The sequence below is a fragment of the Ascaphus truei genome, chromosome 19, assembly GCF_040206685.1.
Source record: "Ascaphus truei isolate aAscTru1 chromosome 19, aAscTru1.hap1, whole genome shotgun sequence".
NCBI lineage: Eukaryota > Metazoa > Chordata > Amphibia > Anura > Ascaphidae > Ascaphus > Ascaphus truei.
Window position 1 is genome coordinate 5,072,704 of NC_134501.1, and position 27,911 is coordinate 5,100,614.

Consider the following 27,911-nt stretch of genomic DNA (forward strand, 5'->3'; position numbering starts at 1 on the left):
GTGTGCCTTCATCTCGTTCTTTAGGGGAAGTCATGATCTGTCCAGAAGAATGGAATGACTCATTCCGCTCGCCTCGCAGCAATGGAATCACGTGATTGTAATCTGCTAGAGGTGTTGCGGCTTCTCCTGGACTCAAGGGGTTAAGGCAGGGGTGACCACTTCCAGTCCTCAAGGGCCATAACAGTACAAGTTTTCATGATATCCCAGCTTCAGCACAGGTGGCTGTCGTTGACGGAGTTCATTGAGGAAGCTTTCAGAGATTTGTTCGAGTAGCAATGAAAAAAAACAAAGTCTCGTACATAGAATACACTTTATTTGAAAACCTTCATGTAGCGGCTATATCATGTTTAGCATATCACAGGTTACAGGGTATTGCAGTTATGCAGGATATTTTACACCTGTAAACAAATTGATGTGTTAAAGCACTTTGAGATACGCTACATATTTTCTTACAAGCCCCGACGGAAGATTACACGTTCCCAAATTAGTTTGTACGCAACTATTGATTGGGCTGTGTCAGAAATGTAAGAAGAATTGCCTTGTTACTAAATGCAAATATACCTTTTTTTATTTATTTTTTTCAATTACCATTTAAGAATATTAACTGAACATTTGAGATAAATATATAAATATATATTTAATAACGTACACTTTTTATATGCAAATATAATTTAGGAAATGCGAGTATCTTATTTGCAGGAGTTGAACCTTTTAACCGTGATTTCTATGTATTTGGTATTTATTTTTTTATTGCATTCATTGGGACCTATGTACTAATTGTTGTATTTTTGTTATTGTGCATGAACGTCCGTGCTAAAATGTAATACATACCTTCATAAAATGTGCATTTTATGAAGCCCATACACATGGTTACATTTATTTAAAATGTTTGACACACCGTGTTATGCTGAATACCATTTTAACTATGAGTTGGGAATTTTTCATTTATAACTAGTGTTGGTAAATCAGTTAGTTATGTAATATTTGTAATAGTGAAATAATATTTTGTTAACCTATATAATGAAACCCAAAGAATGTATTTGAAGCAGCAGGGATGATGGAAAGCAACTTAGTGCAGAATTAAGTCTTTTTAGGAATTATGCCAAATTCAACTTGAACAATTTTGATGTGTTGTCTCCTTTTTGGGGGGCGCATAGTAACCTCATTAAAAAAAAAAAATACATACTATTAACCAACCATCTGTATGACTATCACAGTCTCTTTCTATGCACCAAACCATGCAAAACTTTTTTTTTTTTTTTTACACGAACGGCACAGATCAGAGGGTTCAGGCTGCACAAGCGCAATTTAAAATGAGGTTTTTTTGCACATATAGTGACTTATTTTTGTAGTATGTAGGCCGTACGGATTCTTCTTCTGAAGAGGGTTAACCACCCAATCTGAAGCTTCCTGCTACTTTACAATGTCAAAAAGTAAATTAAAATCTGTATAATGGATTCTAACCCAACGTCATGTACCTCTACAACAGCATGAGAATGAAACATTTTGAAATGGGAAATTGCAAACGTCAAATATTGAAACTGGCACCAAATAGCCCCAGTCTAATCACGTTCTGAAAGCCTGGATTTTGTGGTCTGTTTGAACTACTGTAAAGCCATTTTTTTTTTTTTAACTTCTGCTCAGTTCCAAAATAAAGTATGAATGTGCCAGAATATACATGTCATTGTAGTACAGTCGTTGCATGAGGTAATCGCCATGTTTATTTTCAATGCAGGTAAACCATGTTTGCCCTCAACGTCCTATAGTTAAACTGCGCTACTACTGTTGCCATGCATTGGTCAATGGATACTTGAGTATACTGTATGTCAGATCAGTTAAGCTGGTTTAAAGGGGTGATATTTTCAGGAATTCTACCAGCAGTTTGCAATCTTTCCAGTGATGAATGGGGCATGTGCACTGGTGCTGGCATGCATTCCCCCACACCAACCTGGAGGCCTCTGTGATGAACAACTTGTTGGTATTCAACTGAAGACTTGGTACGCACCCTTAATCCTTTGTCACCTCAAGAACTGGCGAGTTGTGGCTAAAAGAAAAATACACCATAAAGTTTGGGAGTGAAGCGCTGACTACCTCAGTGACCCGGTTTCTATTGTATGCCCCCGCCCCCCCCCCCCCCCCCTGCGGACACAAGATAATACTTGCATTATCCCATTTACAATATATACAAAGATGAAGTTGCTAAGCAAGTCCATATAATGCACCTAACAAGTTTAAAGTCCATCTGTAAAAATTGTCCTCATTGAACATGTTGATAGACAGACAACTGCACATCCAGCTTTCTATTTCTCATTTTCTGCATCTTCTTCAGGAGGAACAACTTCCATTATCATTTGAATGTACATAGTCAGGGGCTCTAGGGTTTAAAAGAAATAAAAAATAAGACAAGTGCTAAAAAAATAATAATAAACCCGCCATCTTTTTCATTTTATAATGTGAAATTGGTCTTTAAAAGTAGCTGTTATTTTATAAAAGGAGAACATTCAGACCTCCTGGATATGAACATGTATGATACATTATTCCACAGTAACCGCTGCATGGCAGCCTCCCAATACACCAGTACTATTTGACTAGTCTTCCAATGCAGTAAATCTGATTTAAGAAGAACAGTTTGTAATTGAAATCGAAGACCTAAAAAAGTGTTGGTGGAAACATGTTGCAAACGTTGATCATTTATCACAAATATGTTCATGATCTTATCTTTTAAAAGGAATTGTCATCGTGTAAACTTGGATAATTGATCAAATGCAATGAAATAATCAAGAACAGATGGTCCCTGGGCAACTCCGGACACCTGACATGGCCAGTGCCCCTGCACTATGTAAGAGATCATGGTAAACTGGTGATCGTCTTCGTATCAATCATGTGGCAGAAGAGGAAAACGGATGGTATAAGAATATAGCGGCGTGTAAGAATATAGCGGCGTATAAGAATATAGCGGCGTATAAGAATATAGCGGCGTATGCGGAAGGAATTGACCAACTTACTTGTTATTTTTTGTGCCCATTTGACTTTAAAATGTACGAACGGGAAGTAAAATATTAATCCACCAACGATAAATAATATACAGTAAAGATAAGCCCATTCAGGTTGACCGATGATTGGAGCCAATACCAGGTAGATCGAGACTAAAACCATGAAAATAGGTATCACGATTGGGACCTGAAAGAAAATTTTAAGCGTTTAACAATATGATAATTTATCAAATGCACTTATCTAAATGGGCAGTAACTTACAGAGCATTACACTGATGCATTGCAGTGGGACACACACTAAGCACCCGTGGGAGAAGCACCCATTGTTTTGAACCAGGCACGTGTGAGAAGGAGACGAGCTACAGCACTTTCACCCCCCCCCTCCCTCTCCCTCCCCGGTGTGGCAATAAAATTTGCTACATCTGTGTGTCTATTCTATGAAGTATCTGGTTATCATGTGCCTCACTTAGAGCTGCTGTTAATGTTTTCATGTGTGGTGGGTTATGGTAAATATGGTCTCTATAAAATACTTGATTGCCTTTTTCCTTTTTAAAGAACATGTGTCTCTTATTTGATCCACGTCTGTTTAGCTTCAATATTAATCATGTATAGTGCAAGCTCTATTGTGAAATGCATGAATTGTTTACCCATTTTAGAGCGCTCTTCATGTGAATCGTGTTTAATGGATTATAAAAGAAGGGATGCTTAATGACCTGCCCGTATCATGCAATATATTACGTGGCAGTAATAGCAGTATGGAATTATGTTTGATATTTGACAAAACTCGGAAGCCTTACAGCATGTTACGTTGGTGAGCGTGCTTCCTAGATTGTGGCGTCAGTATTCCTTTTGGCACTGCTGGTATCACATTATTTCAGTTACAACATTTCTAACAAAAAGGTTTGCTGATTTGCTTGATATATTCCGTTGCGTGGTTTGTTGTCTTTGCAGGGATGCGACTTATTATTTTCTTTCATTTAAAATTACCTTGATTGGTCTGTTGAGTTCTTTTCTTGTAAATCTCATAACGACCAGTGCAGCAATTGTTGAACCATAAAATATCCACACTGCGAAGCTGAAGTAGTTGATCAGGGTATTAATATCTGCTGGAATAATGTAAATCGTAGCAACGGCACCCTGCAAAATGAGGAGAATATTGTGGACATGGTGAGATCGAGAAAAGCATCAGCTTCTAGACTATATTTCTAAATCAAATGTCTAAAAACAGCATTATCTTCACATATTTTGTATTAATGTAATAGTTTAAAATAGAAAGGTTTATGGATGACGTCAAAATCCGAATCTAAAAAACAAAATCGTACAATTACTTTTTTTTAGTAATCTCAATTTTAAACGTGGTCTGATGGTGTCTAGTTATACAGTGGTCAATTTACTCATCTTGGGGGCAGAATCCGCCAGGAAATCATAATTATTGCTGCATTAACCAACTCATTATAATGCATTTAAGGAAGCGTGCCATGCTGCTCCACCATGGAGCATTACTTCTGCCCCAGGACAGCAATTAAAGCCACGTTAGAGTCTAATCGGACCCCTTCATGTGCAGCGCTACTGTAGACAAATGCATGTATAAAGCTAATAATGCAATTAAATTAGCGAGCTGTGACAGCAGGGCAGCATAATTAGAGTAAAGGCAATATTGACTTATTGGTTAGGCAAAACCGGTTCCTTAATCTCTATGCAAAGAATGTTAATGATCCTCTTGAACTTTTTTTTGTGTATATCACTTCATCATGTGAAGTATTTAACGTTAACAAAGCAAGTTAAAATATTATTGTGCCCGCGCCACACACCTCTGCTGCAAAACTAACCTGCTACTGTGCGCTTAAGGAAACTACCTATTGTTCCTTTGTATAATATAGTGACTCGTTACTAGTGTAGAAGAACACCTCGCGTGACACTTACGTAGAAGATGATTGCAGGGGCAGGAGTCAGGCGCTTGACGCTGATGTAAGAGAGGAATTTCAGCATGTGGCCTTCACGGCCGGCCACAAAGGCAAGCCTTCGGAAACGAGAACATTCTTATTAATTGTATTTGTAGTTGACTTTCCGATCCTACACGATTTAAATCATTTCTACCATTTTATTTGTGGGGTGGCCAACTCCAGTCCTCAAGGGCCACCAACAGGTCAGGTTTTAATGATATTCTTACTTCAGCACAGGTGGCTCAACCAATACCAGCTTCAGCACAGGTGGCTCCATCTGTCCCAGCTTCAGCACAGGTAGCTCAATGAGTCACTGCTTAAGCACAGGGTGCTCAGTCTTCAACTGAGCCATTGATTGAGCCCCTGTGCTGAATCAGGGAGATCCTTAAAGCCTGACCTGTTGGTGGCCTTTGAGGCCTAGAGTTGGCCATGCCTGCTCTAAGATATACATATTAAGTAGTTTGACCGCCAAAGATGTTTAGAGTCCAGGTACAGACAAGGTGGCCCCTGTCTCTCAAAATACAAATACAGTACATCACCACGCCAGTTCTGCACACCCTTACCTGCCAGCGGTGAAACATGTGCCGTTCGCTGCCCCAATGGTTGAAAAGGCTACAAATAGTGGGACCACCCAAGTTGCGGGGTAAAGAACCCGATCTCCATAGGTCTACAACAACATGGGAAACAATTCCTTACATGGGAGCATGGTTGACACAGCAGGGGGCTACTGTACGGCTAGAAGTAGGGTTACACAAAGACGACTCACTGAACACTGATAAAGAACGGTTCCGGGCCACTTACCACAGCTACTGCCGGAGACTGTAGAAGCTCCGTTGGAGTCATCACCGCAAAATAGGAAACATTCATCAGCACATAACAAAATATCACTAGGGGAATACCAATGATAATAGAAAGTGGAAGATTTCTGGGGAAGAAAAATGTATACATTAGAACTATACATAACGCCCCTCCCGCCCCCCAAATAAAGTTGAGACATAAAACATGCACAAATGGTATATTATTGAACAATTCTTAAACCGTTATTTTACATATTATTCTTATTATTGTTAGTCCCCTGCGACGTTCAGCACTGCACAAGACGTTACCACCGTTACTGGTATAAGTTTGTTGCAGGTTGTGATACCTTGTATCCTTCTGAGTGCCGGAGAAACCACGGCACCAGAGTGCCACAGCGCTTCCAGCACACTGCAATCGTGATTGCTCCTCAATATCACTATATCAACATCATCAACATCATCAACATCACTGACTATGGGAACGGAAGAGTCGTCTCCTCCTCGTACAGTCGCGTTCAGTGCTCCACAGGCACGGACAATGTCATAGCCCCTAGAAAACGTGCAATATAGCACTTGACGTAGCCATGGAGTCCCGGATCTCGTGACGTAGCCACCCTGGGGCCTCTGGAGTGCCGGATCTTGTGGCTTGGTAGCTACATCAAGGGGCACTCAAGCAGTTAGGGGACCAACATGGGAATTCTTTATAGATGCAATTATAGTGCACAGGTCTTTTCTTCACAAGAGTTTCTTTTCAAAAGCTCTCTACACTAATTTCTTCCATGAAGAACTTGTGTTGTTCCATTGAAATATTAAAATTCAAAGAAATGTGCACTTCTGCAGGAACAATACCACAACTTTGAACTATTTAAAAAGAAAGCCGTTAATAAATCCATCCAATGTACGCCCTGCATGCTTTTTACCTGTACGGATTTTTAAGTTCTTCTGTGATATAGTTGAGCTGGTTCCTGAAAGATGGAAATAAATTATTGAGATGTCAGATTGTTGGAATCATGGCTAGTACTTGGTACATTTCCAATAAGTACGTGAAGAATCTGTTTACATTTAATTTGGTCATTGATGCAGAAAGTAGATAAATGTTCCTGGTTTACCATGTGCTATAATTAATGTAGTCCGTAAAGTATTAGAAAGCAGCGCTCATTTATAATGAACTACACTTGGATTTAATAATGAAACTCTTTGAAAGCCTCAACAGTGGTTATTAATGCCTACCTTAAAAAAGATCTCAGAACATCGGAGGATGGATATGAATTAGCTTTTTACGTATAGTTAATGATACAATACAAAAAGAAGCCGGACGCTTACCTTGAATTAATGGGTCAGGGTGGAGGATATATACAAATCAATAGTTCAAACCAACAATTGAGGTCTCTCAAAATGGTATATAATAATACTGGTAAATCCCTCTGCTGCAACCCCAGAAGGGGATATCCAAAGCCCTTGATAGAATGTGGAATAAGAGGAATAGGGGGAGCAAGGGATTAGAACATACACGCAATCGACGACAATAAATAAAGTTTAAAACTTAAACAAGGGGCCAAAACAGCCTCTAGTGTGGACGTGGGTTAAAAATAATGATAATAAAATAATATAATAAAATACTCACACGGCCCTGTGTGAGTACAGATGCATAGGGGTATCTTGTGAGGTGGAACCTGACCCTTCCAGGTGAATGGTCAGATTGGGGATGAGGGTTAAAATCTAAAAGTTTTTGAGCCAGAGGAAGCCATTCACGGCGAAACGCGTTGCTCTAAATCACTGTATGTTTTTGGACCACGGAGGCTTCCGTAGCTAGTGGAAGCAGTCGCAGTCACAGCCGAGCCAGTTTGGAGTTACCATCTCTCCTCACTCCGGACGCGGAGAACAGGCTGCCTGTGAAGCGACGCGTGACCCATGCTACGGTGGTGGGCCAGGGATCTGTAATCTATGTGAGTGCTTTTGTGGATGTCTTTTTACACCCCCCTGCTGATATCTTGCCTCACTTACCCTTGTTTGCTGGACCGGGGAGGGAAGGAGTTCTAACGTGAGCACTGCGAAGGGGAATCCCCATGTGACACCCTGCCTGCCAGCAATTATTTGTGCCCTGCTCCTGGAATCGACTTGGATGGGTTAACTTTATGTACCCCACAGAAACCTTTCCACATCTGTGCTTACACAGGGCCGTGTAAGTATTACATGGTTATTGCCATATTCCATTATTAGATTTTAACCCTCATCCCCAATCTGACCATTCACCTGGAAGGGTCAGGTTCCACCTCACAAGATACCCCTATGCATCTTTACTCACACAGGGCCGTGTGAGTATTTTATTATATTATTTTATTATCATTATTTTTAACCCACGTCCACACTAGAGGCTTTTTTGGCCCCTTGTTTAAGTTTTAAACTTTATTTATTGTCGTCGATTGCGTGTATGTTCTAATCCCTTGCTCCCCCTATTCCTCTTATTCTACGTATAGTTAATGTCATCAGTTCTGCCTCTCCTGATTTGTCTGGTTGGCTAAATATTTTATAGTCCAACCAATGAGAGCAGGAGAAAGAAAATGGGGGTAGTTATTCTTCAAACTGCATTAGTGCCCAATGGGTCTATTCATGAGATTCCACAACCAGTTAAACCAAAACAATGGCGTGTAACAATAATAAATGATGCCAATTTCCGCCAAGGTTTTTTTCTCTAACTGGGAAGCAGAGTGTTTCCTGAGCTAAAACTGATCATTTCCACACTGGGGACTCCTAGCTTTCCAATACACTAACCTCCGAAGGTGCCCCCAACAGCATCCCCAGCTGGGTAAACAATATCTTGGTTTAAATATCCTGCGACACGTGAGCCAATCAGAAACCACGATGTCATCGGTTGCATCTTCCCATTAGCCTGCGTGCCGCATGAGATTTAAGAATCATGGAGTACCAGCAGCATATATACGGAGGAAAGAATCTTGTAAAGTAGGCGGACGCCAGAGCCGATATTAACGCGATTTTTCTCTAGACACCCCGTTTCGTACTTTAAATAAATAAATAACAATTGTTTAGAATGCTACTTTAAGGTTAGGAGGGATTGTAAACAGTATTCATACATCAGCCTTCTCTAAATGATCCTTTCCATGTATGCCAGGAATAAAAATACATCTGCTCAGATGGTTATTAAACCTCCTGTGTTTATACATCTGATAAATGCACATAGAAAGAGCAATACAAATATATGAATCTTTTGTTATTTGATGTTTCTGAGCTTCAGACAATGAATGGAATTCAGAAGATTCCACTACATCTTAAGAACTGAAAGTCTAAAACTGCTTAGTTCTAGATTTTACACACACACACACACACACGCACGCACGCACGCACGCTGATGGCACTAAATTGTGGTAGTAGGTAGAGGTAGAATCAGAGCAGGATGTAATTTCTCTCCAGAAGGATTTGGAGAGACTGGAAACGTGGGCAGGTAAATGGTAGATGAAGTTTAATACAGATAAATGGAAGGTTATGCATTTGGAAAACAAGAATAAAGAGGTGACTTACACATTAAATGGGGATAAATTAGGGGAATCCTTGATGGAGAAGGATTTAGGAGTGCTTGTAGACAGCAGGCTTAGCAATAGTGCCCAAAGTCATGCTGTAGCTGCAAAGGCAAACAAGATCTTATCTGGCATTAAATAGGCAATGGATGGAAGGGAAGTAAACATAATTATGCCCCTTTATAAGACTACACCTTGAATATGGAGTACAATTTTGGGCACCACTCCATAAACAAGAGATAATGGAACTGGAGAGAGTGCAGAGAAGAGACATCAAATTAATAAAGGGGATGGATAATATGATATGAGGAGAGGCTAGCTAAATTAGATTTGTTTACATTAGAAAAAAAGGTGTCTAAATACTGGGCTAAGGTCCACAATTTGATAAAAGAGGTCACAGACCTAGAACTACCTATAGAACCGCTGACCTTCCTACTCGCAGGGCCAATACCCGACATTGGCCGGGCAACTAGGACATTAATCTCCTATATTCTAACTGCGGCCAGATGTGAGATAGCGGCTTCCTGGAAGAAACAAACCACCCCATCCAAAAGGTCCATTAAAAAAAGGGTCAGTGAAGTGATGCTAATGGAGAAGCTGACGGCAATGCTCAGACAAAAGCTTACTGCATTCGATAAGATATGGGAGCCCATGATGCTCCTCACGAGACAAGGACCCTAGGAGTCACCTCCTTAGTGATCAAACTCAGCCCCCCCGAGCCCCCGCGCCAGCTCCTTGACACGGATGGACACAGAAATTTGGCCCCCAGGCTGTGAACACATACCCCCTCCCTCCCCATACCCCCTCCCTTCCCCCCCTCCCCATACCCCCTCCCTCCCCTCCCCCCCCTCCCCATACCCCCTCCCTCCCCTCCCCCCTCCCCCCCTCCCCATACCCCCTTCCCCCCTCCCCATACCCCCTCCCCATACCCCCTCCCCATACCCCCTCCCTCCCCCCCTCCCCATACCCCCTCCCCATACCGCCTCCCTCCCCCCTCCCCATACCCCCTCCCTTCCCCCCCTCCCCATACCCCCTCCCTTCCCCCCCTCCCCATACCCCCTCCCTTCACCCCCTCCCTTCCCCCCCTCCCCATACCCCCTCCCCTCACCCCCTCCCTTCCCCCCCTCCCCATACCCCCTCCCCTCACCCCCTCCCTTCCCCCCCTCCCCATACCCCCTCCCTCCCCTCACCCCCTCCCTCCCCCCCCCTCCCCATACTTTTCCCTCCCCCCCCTCCCCATACCCCCTCCCTCCCCCCCCATACCCCCTCCCTCCCCCCCCATACCCCCTCCCTCCCCCCCTCCCTTTCTATGACAACCAAGGTTGCCTTTCCTTCCCCCCCCCCAAAAAAAGTTAAAAATGTTTATGTATTAGGCTGTCAAATGTACCTGAAAATCATTTGTTGTACCAATGCCTAATAAAACTATTTAAAAAAAAAAAAAAAAAAGAGAAAAGAGGCGTCTAAGAGGGGATATGATAACTATATACAAATATATTCGGGGGCAGTATAAGGAGCTTTCAAAATAACTATTCATCCCAAGGGCAGTACAAAGGACTCGGGGCCATCCCTTAAAATTGGAGGAAAGGAGATTTCACCAACAACAGAGGAAAGGATTCTTTACAGTTAGGGCAGTTACCATGTGGAATTGATCATTACCCATGGAGACTGTGATGGCAGATACAATAGATATCCTTAAAAAGGGTTGGACATCTTTTTAGAAAGGAAAGTTATACAGGGATATACCAAATAAGTAAACATGGGAAGGATGTTGATTCAAAGAGAAATCCGATTGCCAATACTTGGAGTGAGGAAGGAATTGATTTCCCCCCTTATGTTATATCATTAAATGATATTTCACTGGGTTTTTTGTTTGCCTTTCTCTGGATTAATATACTGTAAGTACAAAAATAGGATACATTTAGCATAGGTTGTACTTGATGGACGCATGTCTTTTTTCAACCTCATGAACTATGTAAACTTTAACTATGTAACAACCATACACATTTATTTCAGAGAACTAGTGTACTAAAAATTAATGAAGAAAGCTCACCATCCGTCATATGCCCAAAGGCCATTATAAAGTGCCAAACTAATGCCTCCAACTGTGATTTTGGAACCCTCAAAACTGTTAGTCAAGTTCTGAGTATTTCCTGGAGAAAGAAAAGAGTACTTCATATGAATAGCAATAAACACAATAAGGTTGAGTCTAAAATGATTAATGTTGATACATTTTCCTCTGCACTGTCACACCTTCGTGTTTTAGGCCAGTTGTGCTGCCTCAATCCCACACTTTATGCCTTTCCTGCCTCCTTTGTAGTTTCTGAACCAATATTCAGCATTTTTTAGTTCATTATAGTTAGGCTTCCTACAGATTCCCTACCCACTCTATCAACTCTTCACCCAGCTCTCTTCTAAATAAGCCTATCCCTGTTAAGCGCCCAGTCTCGCCATCACTAAAGTACAGAACATTTACCGAGACTTTTATATAGGATTTATTAGCATAAGCACAGATACCTACTGGCACATGTACATAGCATCAGGAAAATAAGTGTTAATGCAGGGGTGCTCAACTCCAGTCCTCAAGCCCCCTCCCCTTTCCCCCTCAACAGGTCATACATTCAGGTTATCCCAGCTTCAGCACAGGTGGCTTAATCAGAGGCTCAGTCAAAGACTGAGCCACCTGTGCTGAAGCAGGGATGGCCTGAGAACTGGAGTTGAGCACCCCTGTCATGTGTTAATGCATACTTATTTGTCCGTTAGGCATAGGCACACACATTGGGATTTGCACTGTGCAACTACAGTGAGCGGAACCAAATCTTCCCGAAGGCCTGAAAGCATGGCTTAAAGCATGGCTCGAAGCACGAAATTACAAGATAAAAAGGGATGAACAGGTCTCGTTCCTGACAAAATATTCTTGAAGACATTGCCCAACTTGGTACTGTAGGATGCTGGGTTGGTTCCATTCCAATACAGAATAGCTGAACCCTACTAATGCTTGCCACGGATTTAAAAATCCTCATAAAAACACCTACAGTCAAGAGTCCAGTTCACCCTATTATCCTGCCTGGAATACTAGAGAACCATGTGCCATATTCTAACACTGGATCGCAGGCTGTTCTGGTGCTAAACTGATCCAGAGAGAAGTGCATGATGCACACTATCTTTATTTTGTAGGATGGCTAAATTCGGTTATATTTTGTAAGCTTATAAAACTTTTATTTATTGGCTTTTATGAGGAGCATAACAAGGTCTTCACGTACACTGCCAAGAGGTGGGGAAACATCTTATATTAGGACTTCTGTTTGTGTGTTCTGTCTGACTGTATTTCAGTTATTAACAGCTTCCAGTATGAATATAATGGTACAGTGTAATTAGTTGAAGCATAGAATGTACATCCATATCATTAAAAAAATGCATTATTGCACAAAAAGAATAATGTCATCTTATCGAGGTGAATATGTGCAAGATACATACCTTGTGCTAGCAGCACCATGCCACTCACAATAATGATTATTACAATAATCATCTTTGCTGCAGTGAAGAAGTTCTGAACATAACTTGCCAACGTCACACTAAGCGCATTCACCGATGTAATGGTCACTAAAAAATAAAGACACAGTTGTTGTAAACTTGTGAAAAACAGTGTTATAAAAAAAAAAAACAGCGCTCAAAATCAAAATAAGTGCAATTCTTAAATATGAAAAATATTCAGTGAAGTGAATATATGTGCAATTAATTTGCACTCAATTCCGTGATAAGAAAATATTCGTGAACTGCAGCTCAAACCCTTGTAGTGATGATTGTTCTCTCAATCCTGTGTTAGTTTAGTTGTAGTCCAAGTCTTGGGGAGCGCAAATAGGTAAAAAGATAAAGGAGCCCTGATGAAACCGGGGATCCGGTGAAACGCGTTGAGTGAAAACTACTATCACTGTGCAGGACGCTGACCACAGTGTTGCTGGTTCCCTGTTGGTTCTTGGAATCTATCATCCGGGTATTCAAACCAGGTAGCCAGCCACAGGCGAGAGACGGGAGACGGGAGCAGAGCTGAGGAGAGGTGTGAACGCCAAACACCCCAGCCGGCGACTGCCTGCTTCAATGCTTATTCTATGCTGGCACCATGTGAGCGCACTACCTTTTATCCATCGATAGATAAAGCTTTTTATCAGTCTGCACTATGTGGTTTTAAATTTTTCTTATGAAGGTTACCACACTCATCTTCCTGCACACATTATATAAGTTACGGAGAGTACAAAGTGACACACCCTCCACCATACAGTGTGCAGCAAATAAAAATACCACCTGTGAGCACAGTCACACGTCCCAGACAGGTCTGCAACCCTGCCCTTCCCCATTAGCTCTTAGCATGCAATACTTCCACTGCAGCCAGGGATTCTGGGTAATGACATGTAAATGAGCACAGCCTAAACTAAAGCTTTTATATGTCCAAAGATGTATGCCCATCCCTTTATAACACAATGTTATATCCCACCATTTTTAAAGTACAGATAATATTACAGTTTTGTACTGTACTTTGCATTATCCTGCATGTTTTAAAGTGAAATGTGCAAAACAAAGAGGTAATAGAAGTTAAAGGAGCAGTTCGCCGCAGGCGCACCCCTTGTTTTTGTTATAGGCTCGGGAAGCAGGGGGTCATCGGAGCAGAACCGCGTTAATTTCAGCTCTGGGTGTACCCCCTGCTTCCCGAGAAGGTGTTGCCGGTTCTCCATGGAGGTTTAAAACTCCCGCTAGCCAATAAGAAGTCTTCCTATTGGCCAGCATCATGTTGGGAATTTAAATATCCATACTGTAAGTACGGATATAGGATAAAGTATCTGTCGTCTACATTTAGCATAGGTTGTACTTGATGGACGTACGTCTTTTTTCAACCTCATCTATGGTAACTATGTAACTATGTAACTACTATATGTAACAATGTAACTCCTGGAGCTGACCGAACTGGTGCCACATTCCCAGGTAAGTAAGTATCTCGGGAAGCAGGGGGCCCTGGAGCGGAAAGGAATGCGATTCAGCTCCCGAAAACAGGGGGGGGGGGGGGGTAAGTGGGGGAACAGGTACTTTAGATACCCAATAAAATGTCACGTTGAGCACTCACTGATACTTACAGATGGTAGCTGCTGCAAGGCACTTAATGACAGCCACTGGGGGTTCACAGCCGGGGTAAAATGGCGCGGACACGTATTCAGCAAAGCTCAGGCAAATAATGGCAAACGACGAAGGTTTTATCACAATTACACTGGTCCAGGAAAAAAGAAAAGCAGGGATCGGTCCAAAGGCTTCCATGAGGTACGGGTATTCTCCTCCAGACTTGGTGATCATCGTGCCGAGCTCGGCAAAGCACAGAGCACCTGTAAATAACCAATGCAGAGTGACTGGCAATCACACAAAACTCCACGCTTTATGCATCTTTCTTTCACACCCGCATCATTGTCTTTCTGCAGATCTACAACTGGAGTGGGCTACCTCCAATCCTCAAAGGCCACCACCAGTTCTGGGTTTCAAGATATCCCTGCTTCAGCACAGGTGGCTCAATCAGTGGCTCAGTCAATAACCGAGCATCTGCTTATCCCTGCTTCAGCACAGGTGGCTACATCAGTGGCTCAGTTATTGACGATTGAGTGTGACCTGGAGCCAGTCTATGTCCCTCAGAGAGAGCGGACATTGACTGGAGGGAGAACAGCACATCGTTCAGGGATGCCCAGCAGACCACCACCGGGAAGCCACACAGAGGAGCGAGCACCGTCGGAGGGGACCCTCAACGGTTGCAGCTACAAGCGGTACCAAAGTATTTTGCGAAGTACAGGCCTGCTACACTTTGTTGTATTAAAGAACTCCAACGGCGTCCCGGAACCATCACACAGGTCTAGATCCCCAGGAATGGGTGGCAGCCGCACCCTGAGGACACGGATGTACGCCTGCGCAGCGTTTATGGGGAACGTTATGTTGATGTGTTGAACCTTTAAGGGTCACAAGGATCCCATAGGATCTATATTTGCTATATAAAACCGGTTATATTACAGACGTCATCATAGTTATTTCCTGTTGTCTGATCGAAAGCCACGTGTGGCATATCAAGTAGAAATAGCGGACTCACAACCCCACCTCAGCAACCGTTATTAGTCTGGGGGGCTAGCGATTAGTCTGGGGGGCTAGCGATAAATTGTAATTGGATATTTAAACATATATATTTGTTTGTGTTGTGCTTCTATGTTCATGATGCACAACACCACAGTTGTGCAATGAAATGGGATATATGATATATGATGACTTTTTGTGTCTGTAAAGCGTCTCATCGATTTACCTAATGTAGCGATAACTCCACATACTGCCCACAATATTAAACACGGCCCAACAGCTCCGGTGTTTAAAAGGACCGATTTCGGAGAAATGAAGATCCCGGAACCAATAATAGTTCCGACAATAAGACACGTTCCACTGAACAGTCCCACCTATCGGAAGAAGAAAAGGAGACGCTCAGTTCATGGTTACGTATCAATTCTAACTTGGCAGATACATATTAATTAGTATGCAGTATGTGCACCAGGTGAGAACAAAACAGTTATAAAGATTAGATTAACAAAATTGGAAGCAATTTTCCCACACCCAGTTATGTGCACTATAAATGATTTCAGTATGAATGCTGATTTACACTTGGGACTCTGGACTGAACCATAAATTCTTTCACGGAGTCACCCCTGCGCCTCGAGAAATTTGTACTTGATGTCCTTAACAGATATTGATGACCAAATATGTTCCAGCAAATAGCAATTGACCTCACTTATCAAACACAACACAATAAAACAAACTACGATCTATGAAATGCCAATATATTTTACCAAAAGGATACACGGGAATGCATGTGTCATTTGCAAGTATGTCCTTGGATATACTGTAGTACGAGACAGATACCTTTTATAAGTGTAATCAGCAGTTACAATGCAGTTATACAGTCTTATACCCGTTCAGAAAATATTGGCAGAAATGTGTGCAGGAAAATTACTGCTAACTAATTTTGTGTGTAGATCTGGCTGACACTGACACTGACACTGACACTGACACTGACACTGACACTGACACTGACACTGACACACACACATCACTGTTACCCCATCAATGCTTACGTTGATTTGTGGATGTAGGTCCAGCATTTTGTTTACATGTTACACATATTTACAAAAGTATATTGATGAAGTATTTAAATATACTTGTGCTCCGCATGATCATTAGCACTAAAGTGCCCTCGATAAGTACAAGTCTGAGAACCCCATGACTAATAAGACAAGGAATGAAACTGCTCAATTTCACCACTCTATGAACAATTCATTTCATCCCTACTAAGCCTCAGTAAAGATTTAGAAGGAAGGGAATTGTTGTATGAGATACACTAGCTAACAGTGGCTAGCTCCAGTCCTCAAGGGCCACCAACAGGTCATGCTTGCAGGATATCATTACTTCAGCACAGGTGAGCAACTGATTGAGCCACCTGTGCTGAAGCTGGGATATCCCTAATACCTGGCCTGTTGGTGGCCCTTGAGGACTGGAGTTGGCCTTCCCTGCGATAACCCAACTATAGAGAGTGCACTAAAGTAAAATGTTCCCTACACTCATTAAATAATAAAGGAACCGTCGTTAAAATCTTTATCTTGTTTTGCAAATACTATAAAAGGATGTGTGATAAAAAGTGACACGTTGGCTGTCTAAATAGTTTTGTATCTTATCTCAATCTGTATTTACCTCTGATGCAATCATAAAATCATTACTATGTACGTAGCTTATTTACAATGCCGGTGTATAACTGTATTAACAACAGAGTATATTCATTAACCTACAGTAAGAGGCACTTTGCTGACGGCAGCTAATGGTTTTTCTGCAGGGACAGCAGCAAATCACGAGACAATGTATCTGAACAGATACAATTTGGATCTATGATTGGATCATGGGCAGTAATTTGAGAGTAATGCTGCAGTGGGTGATGAAATGGAAATTAAATGTCTCAATTGTACTTTAAAATCAGCACTCACTGTGTGAGACCCCTTATGAAAATAAGCTAGCAGCAATACACACGATGGAAAGTGATTGTACACTTGCCACTTTAAAGCTTTAAATCTGCTCAGAATGCAGAGACCCGCAGATACTGGATCAATGCAGTAATTGCAGCGGCTGCGGAGGACACTGATCCTATTATGCATTTGTAAAAGAGAAATACAAAAACCCGTATTGCGGGCGTGCGTCCCGCACAGGGGAACCCACTGAAGCTCAGCATGCTGTCCTTAGCAAGAGGAAAGCTGGACGGTTGTGGCTGCTTCAACGCCAAAGGTACCAGCATCATATAGTCTGTGGATGTATAGTGTTTTTATCCCTACCATCTGTCCTCTTCTCAGGGCCGCCAAAAGATTTCCCGGGGCCCAGGACTAGAGTTTGGACAAGTGCCCCCCCCCCACCCCCCATCTCACTCTTACCCCCATTCCCTCATTCACTCTCTCCCCCCTCACCCATCACTTTTCCTCACTCCCTCAATTACACCTCCCTCTCACTCAATTTCGCTCCCTTAATCCCACCTCCTCAGACTTATTCCTTTCTCCCCCCCCCATCCGGCCTCACAACCCCCCCCACAATAATTATCCCAACCCCACAAAATACATACAAACTCCCCCATAAAAGAACACCCCCCCAAACACATACAACCCTCCCTACCCCCCAAATACATACAAAACTCACACTTACCTTGGGGAGGGGTGTGTCCCGGCTCTCCCATGCTGTGCGGGCCTCCCTCATTCCCGCGTTGGACCTCTCTCTCATGGCAGAGCGCGCGCTGATGTCAGAGAGAGGCCTTGCACGTGATAGTGAGGGAGGCCCGCAGCTGGAGAGCTGGGGAGAGCCAGGCCCGGCGGCAAAGGAAGACCGTCAGCTGGGCAAAGAAGTTGGGCCCGACGTCTGACCGGGCTCAACTTTCAGCGTCGGCCGGACCCCACACAGCTACTGGGATGGCTCTCCCCCCGCCCTGCGTCTTCTATTATGGCCCATATTACTAAATGGTGCTATGCTGTAAGACTCCCTCCTGCTTCGGATGAGACATATGACCCAGTGGAGAAGGAGCAGCTCAGTGATTAAAGGCACTGACTCAGTAAACAATGACACAGAGTTTGAAGCAGGGGAACCCGTGTCTGCTCCTTGTGACCTTGGTGAAATCACTGTATCCCGCTGTGCCTCGGGCCAAAAGAATAGAGTGTAAGCTCACCTGGGCAGGGACTGTGCCTGTAACATTTCTATGTGCTGCGTACCGTGAGCTGTGCTGTGATTCTTATCATTTCTACATTATCCCTTTAACCTCTGTCAATGCCTTAAAATAAGCCTAATTATTAAAGGATCTAACTAATCAGCCTAGAGAAGTAATTGAAGGTGGCAGAAATCACTGTTTTCATATTTGAAGAGACCACAAAGACTGATTCATTTTATGGTAAAAAAGCAAGTGGCCGGATTCATTTGATCACTTCTAGCTCAAGCTAAAAAAAGAAAGTGAATCAATAAGAGGAAATGTTATCAGACTATTACGGCTATTCTTACATGCATACAATCTGTGTGTGACTATTGTAAGGTGACCTCACCTCTGTGTGTGTGTGACAGGAGACGCGCTTAATAACACATTTATATTTCGTGGATCCTGATTGAGCAGAACAGGTTGAGCGAAATAAACTAAGATTTATTCCCTTGATAGGCAAACACACGACAACTGCAGAATAAACTTAATAATTACACGTACGGGTATAGGAACAGGAGATAATGTCCAGAAAGGTGCAAAGCACCAGAAGATTGTCTTTTAAAATGTAGTCCTTTTGCAAGGGCACAAATTGCCAGCCCCAATCCTTCTGTGAATGTGCAAAGTCTTTTCTGGTCCATTGGGGTTAATCGAATAACCCCCAGCAATCACAGTGTCCTAACGCAGAGTTTTGTCCTTGGTTCCGATGTAATAAGACTCTTTGGGTTCCTGGAATGTGCTGCTGCTCTTCTCTGCTCACATGGTAGAATGAAAAACGAAAGACGAAAAACAATGGGGATAGCCTGGGGGGGATGTATATAGGATTTGGAAGCCTATTGCCAACATACCCACCCAATCCCCCTCGTGGGAAAGTAATCATTCCCCAATCACCTACTTGCCCACAGTTTGGAGAGTGGGCACTAGGGATTTCCTGTTTACACAGAGCATATGCGACAACGCCACCTTGGCTACTTAGCATAGGTGCACTCCCCTCTCTACCTGGCCCCTCTCAGGCTGGAAGGGGGAAACTCAGGGTGTGAGCTAGCACAAATGGTCACCAGGATGTCCTATTTAGCATCCATCTGGCCAATTCACACCCCCCTTACTCTGGGTCTTTTGATATGCAACTTCCAGAGAGACTTACAGCTGTGGGCCTAGCAGGCTAGCTTTGAAGCTTGCATAGGCAAGTGACCCAGCTCATAGGTGTCAAAACATTTGGTTCTGGTATGCAAAACATTTGTTCCTTAATGCATTACAAAGGCAGGCAGAAACAATAGCATCCTGCCTGTACATTTTAAAACTGCAACAGAAAGGCACTTTATCAAAAATAGATGTTTCCCTTATGACAAAGTTATATTTTTAATATGTGTGTTCTTGGGGTGTTACACTGAGGCTGCACACCAAAAATCAGGGTGCTGGCTCACTCCGTTCCTAAATTAGCAGTCTTAATGGAACGGCTCCTGTTATTCAGCACTGCAGTAGTGACTAGCCTGCAAAAAGTGAACAACATGCGTATACTGGAAAATGGTACAGGGGAACAGCATATAAAATTAACCCCTTCATCCCCAATACGAAATAGGGGTAACCAGCCGAGCCCACTGCCTTTATTAATGCGCTGATTACCCCCATTTTCGCCACACCTCCCCCACTCAAAGCCCAAGGTTTGTCCTGGCCACCTCCTCTGGTGGTTGGGCTGACCTGAGGGTTTTTGAAGTCATTAGGTCTTGGGAATTGTCCTGCCGGGAGAGGCCATCAGCGTTCCCATGCTCACTGCCTTTCTTGTGCTGAATGGTGAAGTCACATTCTTGCAAGGCAAGGCTCCAGCGCAGGAGCTTGGCATTCTCTCCCGACACCTTCTGCAACCAACTTAGGGGGTTATGGTCAGTGATAACAGTGAAGGTTCTGCCATACAGAGAGGGCTGTAGCTTCTTTAGCGCCCATACTATGGCCAAACACTCCTTCTCAATAGTGGCATATGCCACTTCTCTGGGCAGCCGCTTGCGGCCCAGAAACATCATTGGAGGTTCCCTGACCTCCTCCCCCACCTGGCTGAGCACAATGCCAACGTCTGAGGCATCAGTCTGCTCCAGAAACTTCTTGGAATAATCTGGAGCGGCAAGGATGGGTGCAGTCTTCAAAGCCTGAAATGCTTTTTCCCAGGCTGGAGACCAGACTACCAGCACAGACTGTCGCTTCTGGGTCAAGTCAGTCAGGGGTTTAGCAATGGCACTATACTGGGGAACAAACTTCCTATAGTAGCCTGCAGTGCCTAGAAACGCCATGACCTGCTTCTTGGTTTTGGGAGTGGGCCACTGCACTACTGCCTCTACCTTAGCTGGTTCTGGTTTGAGGTGCCCTCCACCCACCCTATGCCCTAGGTATAAGACTTCAGCCATCCCTACTAAGCACTTGGTGGGTTTTAAGGTGAGACCTGCCTCCCTAATCCTGGCTAGCACTGCAGCTACATGAAGTGTGATTCTCAGGAGTTACTGAACACAGCAATATCATCCAGATAAGCCCTTGCAAACCCTTGCATGCCCTCTAGCAAACGATTGACCAGGCGTTGGAAGGTAGCCGGTGCATTCTTCATCCCAAATGACATCACTAAGAACTCATAGAGGCCACTTGGGGTGATGAAAGCCGACTTCTCCCTAGCCTCCTGGGTCAAAGGGATCAGCCAGTACCCTTTACTGAGATCCCTGGTGGTCAGATACCTTGCCCCCACGAGTTCATCCAGCAACTCATCTATGCGGGGCATGGGGTAGGCATCTCAAACCGTCCCTGCATTGAGCTGCCGGTAGTCCACATAGAACCAGGTGGTCCCATCCTTCTTAGGCACTAGGACTACCGGACAAGCCCAAGGGCTCTGGGATGGTACAATTACCCCTAGGGCCAGCATCTCCTCCACCTCCCTCTCTATACTGCCCTTCACCTCTGCTGACACTCTATAAGCGTGCTTATGCAGAGGTCTCCGATCCCCTGCAAGCACTGGGTGCTCAGTGATGTGTGTCCTCCCTGGCTTGTCCGTGAACAGAGCCCTATACTGCTCTAGCATAGCCCTGGCATCTGCTCTCTGCCTGACACTCAGCTGAGCCCCCAACTCCACCTGCTCTATGGTACCTCCCTGCCTAGCCTCCCCTAGGAGATCTGGCAGTGCTATGTCCTCCTTGAGCATATTGATGTGATAGACTTTGGTCCTCCCTGTCTCCCTCTCTACACTGTCTGCCACCTCTGCTGATACTCCATAGATATTCTTATGCAGAAGATGCAGATCACCTGGGAGCACAGGCTGATCTGTACTATGTGCCCTGCCCAGCTTGTCTGAGAACAGGACCCTAGGCTGTTCTACCCTAGCCCCGGCTTCTGCCCCTGCCTGCCTACCTCCCAGGGCCCCTCGCTCAACTAGGACCCCCCTAGGAAACCCTATCCTACCTAAGAGGCCTGGCACTGCCTGAGCTACTTCCTGAAACATGTGCCCCATTCCTGGTAACAGGTTCAGGAGCATCTGCACATAATCACCCGCTTTACCCTCTGGCTGGCAGGCGTCCCAGGGGTGGCCAAAGTCTGCCACTGCCCCTGCTGCCTCCAGCCAGAAGTAAGGCTGCAACAGCTGGGTTCTCATGTGAGTGACCCCCTGATGCCCCACTAGCGGACTGGGGAAGGCTACCTGCAACACTTGCTGCTTACCCTCTCTGGGTCCCACTAACTGTCTTCTACCTGTCCAGCCCCTGGCTAACCCGGTAGACCCTGGCTCCCTACCCCAGAGCCCGCGGTGCCACAGCCTGTGGTCTGACCCCCCGCTTTCCCAGGACTCGGACGCCCGCAGTCCTATACCTTCTAAGCTGGGGTCAGCTTTCACCGCATCCCTATCTGCTGTCCCTAATTCTAACCACCCACCATTAGTCTCTAAGTCAGGGGTAACAGGGACAGGTAAAGGGAACACTAAGTCAGTCACAGGTCGCGACTCAGTAGTCTGGCTTACCTGTCTGGTCTCCGCAGAGGCCACTGGAACCGTTGGTCCCAAATGCAGGGGAACAGAGGTTGATTCTGCTGTGATTCCTGATGACAGGCTCTTAGGAATCGCCGCAACAGCAGGCAATTCCGCAGCACCCACACAGATCACAGGCTCCAGGTTATTGCTAAGGCGCACCTCAGCAGTTTCCCTGGACAAAACCCCCACCTCCCTCATGCCATGATTGGCACCCCCATCCAAAATGATCTGGGCACCCTGTAAGGACAGCAGCCCTCCATCAGGCATGGTTCTTTGCACCCCGGTGCCCGGGAGCAAATCTTCTGGTCGCACCAGAATAACAGCAGCACCCAAATCTGGCAAGGTCCCTGCTTGCCGGTCACCAAAGGTAACCCTCCGTGGGTGCCTGCTCAGGACATCAGCAGACTGCATCTCGACTGATGCACTTGGACGTCCTCTGCTCACTGCTGCTGGCTCCGAGGTGACAAAAGCAGCATCTACCTGGGACATCCCTCTTGGTTTTGGCTCCCTGGTTGTGCTCTGTTCTTCTGTGTGGGCCAGCCCAATCTGGGTTACTGGCCCTGCCGCTTTTGAACGTTGCCCCTGATGGGGTCCCCCAGACCGCTCATGGTCTGGGCAATGTGGCCGGATGTGGCCCACCTTGTGGCAATGATAGCACCGTCTCTCAAGCTTGAACTCCCCAGTATAGGGCATGTCGCTGCCCACTGTATGTTTGGGAGTCCGCTGAGGTGCAGACTGGTCCCCCCTAGCCGGAATGGATGCCTCTCTGGGGACTGCTGCGTCGCTCACCAAGGCTGTGCTGGTTACATATTCATTTGCTGGCTCTGCTGCTTCCATAGCAGTTACTCTGGGAACGTCCTGTTACCCGCTGACAAGGTGGGAGTGAGGGGGCCTTCCAAGCGCTGTTGACAGGTGCTCCAGTCGCTGTTCATAGCTAAGCCCTTCTCCCCAGGCGGTGAGGAGTGCAATGAGTCCAGAGGTAGCCAGTCCGGTCGCCACAGCAACTGATCCATCTGCACCCCCTGGCACCACGCCACCCTCTTCCAGGCGGTCACTGACATCCTTCCCCTGTCCTTGCAGCCCCGGAGCTGGAGAGATCTCCTGCACTCCGGGCTGAGTACTGTCTGCTGGCGGGGCCATCCTGCCCTCATATTCTTCTAAATCCTCCTCCAGCTGACTCTTTGAACGACCGTCTGTCGTGAAGCCGTACCCCACACATCTCTCCACTATCTGCGCCCGGTTCCAGGTACAAAACCTTCCTGAGCGTGGACTCATGGTGCCACTGGGGTATAGGTCCAGAGACCAGTGAATTATCTCGTGCTTCTTTGGAAGTGTGTGTAAGTTGCCACTTGTCTGAGGAGCTTGCAATCTACAAGGTCCTCACTATATTACAGAACCCCACAGGAAACTGGAATATAGGCTCAATCCGTATCTCACTAACTGCCACCAGTTTTAAACGCCTGTGACGGGAGACGCGCTTAATAACACATTTATATTTTGTGGATCCTGATTGAGCAGAACAGGTTGAGCAAAATAAACTAAGATTTATTCCCTTGATAGGCAAACACACGACAACTGCAGAATAAACTTAATAATTACACGTACGGGTATAGGAACAGGAGATAATGTCCAGAAAGGTGCAAAGCACCAGAAGATTGTCTTTTAAAATGTAGTCCTTTTGCAAGGGCACAAATTGCCAGCCCCAATCCTTCTGTGAATGTGCAAAGTCTTTTCTGGTCTGTTGGGGTTAATCGAATAACCCCCAGCAATCACAGTGTCCTAACGCAGAGTTTTGTCCTTGGTTCCGATGTAATAAGACTCTTTGCGTTCCCGGAAGGTGCTGCTGCTCTTCTCTGCTCACATGGTAGAATGAAAAACGAAAGATGAAAAACAATGGGGATAGCCTGGGGGGGATGTATATAGGATTTGGAAGCCTATTGCCAACATACCCACCCAATCCCCCTCGTGGGAAGTAATCATTCCCCAATCACCTACTTGCCCACAGTTTGGAGAGTGGGCACTAGGGATTTCCTGTTCACACAGAGCATGTGCGACAATGCCACCTTGGCTACTTAGCATAGGTGCACTCCCCTCTCTACCTGGCCCCTCTCAGGCTGGAAGGGGGAAACTCAGGGTGTGAGCTAGCACAAATGGTCACCAGGATGTCCTATTTAGCATCCATCTGGCCAATTCACATCCCCCTTACTCTGGGTATTTTGATATGCAACTTCCAGAGAGACTTACAGCTGTGGGCCTAGCAGGCTAGCTTTGAAGCTTGCATAGGCAAGTGACCCAGCTCATAGGTGTCAAAACATTTGGTTCTGGTATGCAAAACATTTGTTCCTTAATGCATTACAAAGGCAGGCAGAAACAATAGCATCCTGCCTGTACATTTTAAAACTGCAATAGAAAGGCAATTTATCAAAAATAGATGTTTTCCTTATGACAAAGTTATATTTTTAATACGTGTGTTCTTGGGGTGTTACACTGAGGCTGCACACCAAAAATCAGGGTGCTGGCTCACTCCGTTCCTAAATTAGCAGTCTTAATGGAACGGCTCCTGTTATTCAGCACTGCAGTAGTGACTAGCCTGCAAAAAGTGAACAACATGCGTATAGGGGAAAATCGTACAGGGGAACAGCATATAAAATTAACCCCTTCATCCCCAATACGAAATAGGGGTAACCAGCCGAGCCCACTGCCAATATTAATGCGCTGATTACCCCCATTTTCGCCACAGTGTGGAAGTTACAGATTTCGGCTACTTCATTAGAAGTATCTCCTTTCATCTCTCTTCTCATGCACATGTACACCTACTATCGCTCAGTATACAGCAGGAAGTGACATTGCATTGATTAAGTGCACAAATTCTTTAGAAAAAGGGGCGCTTACTCCAGTCCTCAAGTGCCAACAACAGGTCAGGTTTTAAGGCCCAATCGTTGACTGAGCAATAACCTCAGAGTGTAAGCTCCAAGGATCAGGCCTCATTACCTCTCTGTATCTGTGTGCGTGTCTGTCCTCACCTGTAACTGTTTATGTAATATACATAACCCTGCGACCCATTGTACCACACTGTGGAATATGTCGGAGCTGCACAAATAAACGATGATAATAATAATAATGACAGTCGAGCATTCGCCCAGTTTGCTCCCTCCTTAAACCCTTCCTTGGATTACCTTCTTGTACCCCAGGAAAATAACTTCCACCAATGATGGGTTTAAATCTGGCCACAGGGGTACTTAATAATAATAATAATATTATTATTCTGACCTGGGCCTTCCCAAGATCATCAATTCATTTGTAATTTTACCACCATCTCTCCGAACTTTGGGAGGGGGGATACACCAGCTGCTGTTCTATTGGCGTTGTTGCGTCTGTCCTCACGGCCTGTCCATCCAATCTCCATGGCCTCCCTCCTTGCCCTGCACGACCCTGCTGCAGGGAGCAGTGTATTGCCCTCTTTGGTTAGGTAACCCGCCTGTTGTGACCGTCAATTGCTAATCCCATGCCCCGTACTGATGTCACTTTAACCCCTTGAGCGCCAGAGGGTCCAGAGTGCCACAGCCCCTCTGGCAAATGGCGATCATGTGATGGCGACACCCTTAACCCAGTCCTGCGTGACGTGATCTCCCCTACAAACTAAGCGCTCTGAGGGCGTGACGTGGCCATTGGGCCCCTGGAGTGCCAGACCCTGTGACATAGCAGCTACCAAGGGGTTAATTCATTCATCCCACGTGGGGTTTCATTTTTAGGCCACGGAGAGGGGCTTCCCATCTCTTTACCCCCAGACCTGCTGGCTCCTTCCTTATCTGTACATGTTATTCACTTCTCCCCCCTTGCCCACTAACTCCTGGCCTGACCCGGGGCCTTTTGTAATAGGCCACTTACCCTGTGAGAGGGGCAGAGGAAGTGAGGGGGGTCCCAACGCACGCCTAGTGAAGGAGCGCGAGAGACCGGGTGTTTAACAGTTCTCGTTACTCTATTGGGGGCTAAGTAGAAGTAATTGTTAATTTAAACTGAATTCTGAAAGTGTATTTCTCACCCTAAAATCCTAAGCAGCCTTTGTTGTTTGTCTTTAATCGTGTTCTTACATTTGGCGCACTTTCATTTAGGATTTCTATCTACCTGCGCGTTGTCTTATATGGCAGAAAATGCGGACGCATTTGTGGTCGGTCGAGTTGCAGCCGTGTTGCCACCACTCACCTCGCCGCCGGGACATCTCGCCGCCGTCCGCTTCACCGTGAAAGTAAATCCATAACCTTACCCCAAAAACCCCTAATCTTAAGACCCTTACCCTAAAACCCTTAACCCCTTGCCATAATTTCCTACCCTAAAAACCTAATGCTACCCCTTACCTTAATTCCCTACCCTAAAACCCCTATCCCGTAACCCCCTACCCTAACTGCTGAAACCCCTTAAATGAACCTACCATATTGGCGAAATATCCAGCGACTGCGGCAAACTGTCCCTCAGCGGCGACTTGTCGCGACCAAATGTCCGATTCCGTTTGTGGTGTACAAAAAGTGACGCGTGCTTGAACTTTAATGTTATATATAATTTACATATCCGCAGACATCCTCCAAACTTCACCTCGAACTTCACCCGTAGCGTAATTTTGTTCTTTGTGAAAAAAGTTGACGTGCACCGCACACACGTACAAGTTTGGCTTTATACATTGGCGCGCTGTGACGCGCTAACTTGCTATTCTGCTGTGTCCCTCTGAAAACACAATCAAATATGCCAACAATGGTCATGCCGTGACGTGGCTGCAGGCTTATAGCGCTTTGGCCAAAGGGTTTAACTAAATGACCCTTACTCATGAGATATTGAAGTATTTCACTATGTATTTTTGTCACATTGGATGTAGCATTCGGCTTTTGTGTCTTTTGTTCAACACAATCAACTATAGCAAGGTCGTTGCTCCAAGCTTTGCGCCACCGGGCTATTTGGGGAGAGACAGTAGGCGTTAGGGGGGAGTTACACGATGCCCAGGTTATAATGGTGTGTAGCGAACGCTGCATCACATGTATTTGTGTTAAAACCTCCGGACGCGGCGTGAATTCTCCTGGCCAACAATTTGCATCAAATGCAAGAAACACTTTAATACATTAAACGAAAACAGAAAACATATCAACGAGTCAAAAGAAACTGTGTACACCAATACATGCCCCACAGTGTCTTCAAAGCTTTCATTTAAACCAGAATTACAAATAATGAAATAAATAAGCACATTCTTGCCTTTTTCTGCAAGTTCATGGTCTTGGGCTGCTCACTTTGAATGGATTGCTGATCTGCCTGTCCATGCTGAAGTCTTTTCCGGTTTCTGACGCTTCCTTCGCCCATTTCGATAAGTGTTCAGTGAGCCGATTTATTACCAGCA

The 27,911-nt window shown here is 45.0% G+C and overlaps 1 protein-coding gene across 1 annotated transcript; it reads right to left on the reverse strand.

Annotated features, from left to right (window-relative positions):
- Nucleotides 1–296: 296 nt before the first annotated feature.
- SLC7A9 (solute carrier family 7 member 9) lies at nt 297–27,909 on the reverse strand. The gene is made up of 12 exons (XM_075576359.1): nt 27,770–27,909; nt 15,586–15,733; nt 14,390–14,632; nt 12,741–12,866; nt 11,317–11,416; nt 6,654–6,698; nt 5,738–5,861; nt 5,500–5,603; nt 4,917–5,013; nt 3,981–4,130; nt 3,006–3,180; nt 297–2,374 (listed from the first exon to the last, which is right to left on the reverse strand). The coding sequence occupies exons 1-12, from the start codon at nt 27,872–27,874 to the stop codon at nt 2,301–2,303; spliced, it is 1,491 nt and encodes a 496-aa protein (XP_075432474.1). The 5' UTR covers nt 27,875–27,909; the 3' UTR covers nt 297–2,300.
- Nucleotides 27,910–27,911: the final 2 nt, after the last annotated feature.

Coding starts and splice junctions, on each gene's coding strand:
- SLC7A9 (XM_075576359.1), bottom strand. CDS start 27,874: ATGGGCGAAGGAAGCGTCAGAAACCGGAAAAGACTTCAGCATGGACAG. Junction 11,417..12,740: donor CATGGTGCTGCTAGCACAAG/GTATGTATCTTG, acceptor TTCTTTCTCCAG/GAAATACTCAGAACTTGACT. Junction 5,604..5,737: donor AGTCTCCGGCAGTAGCTGTG/GTAAGTGGCCCG, acceptor ATGTTGTTGTAG/ACCTATGGAGATCGGGTTCT.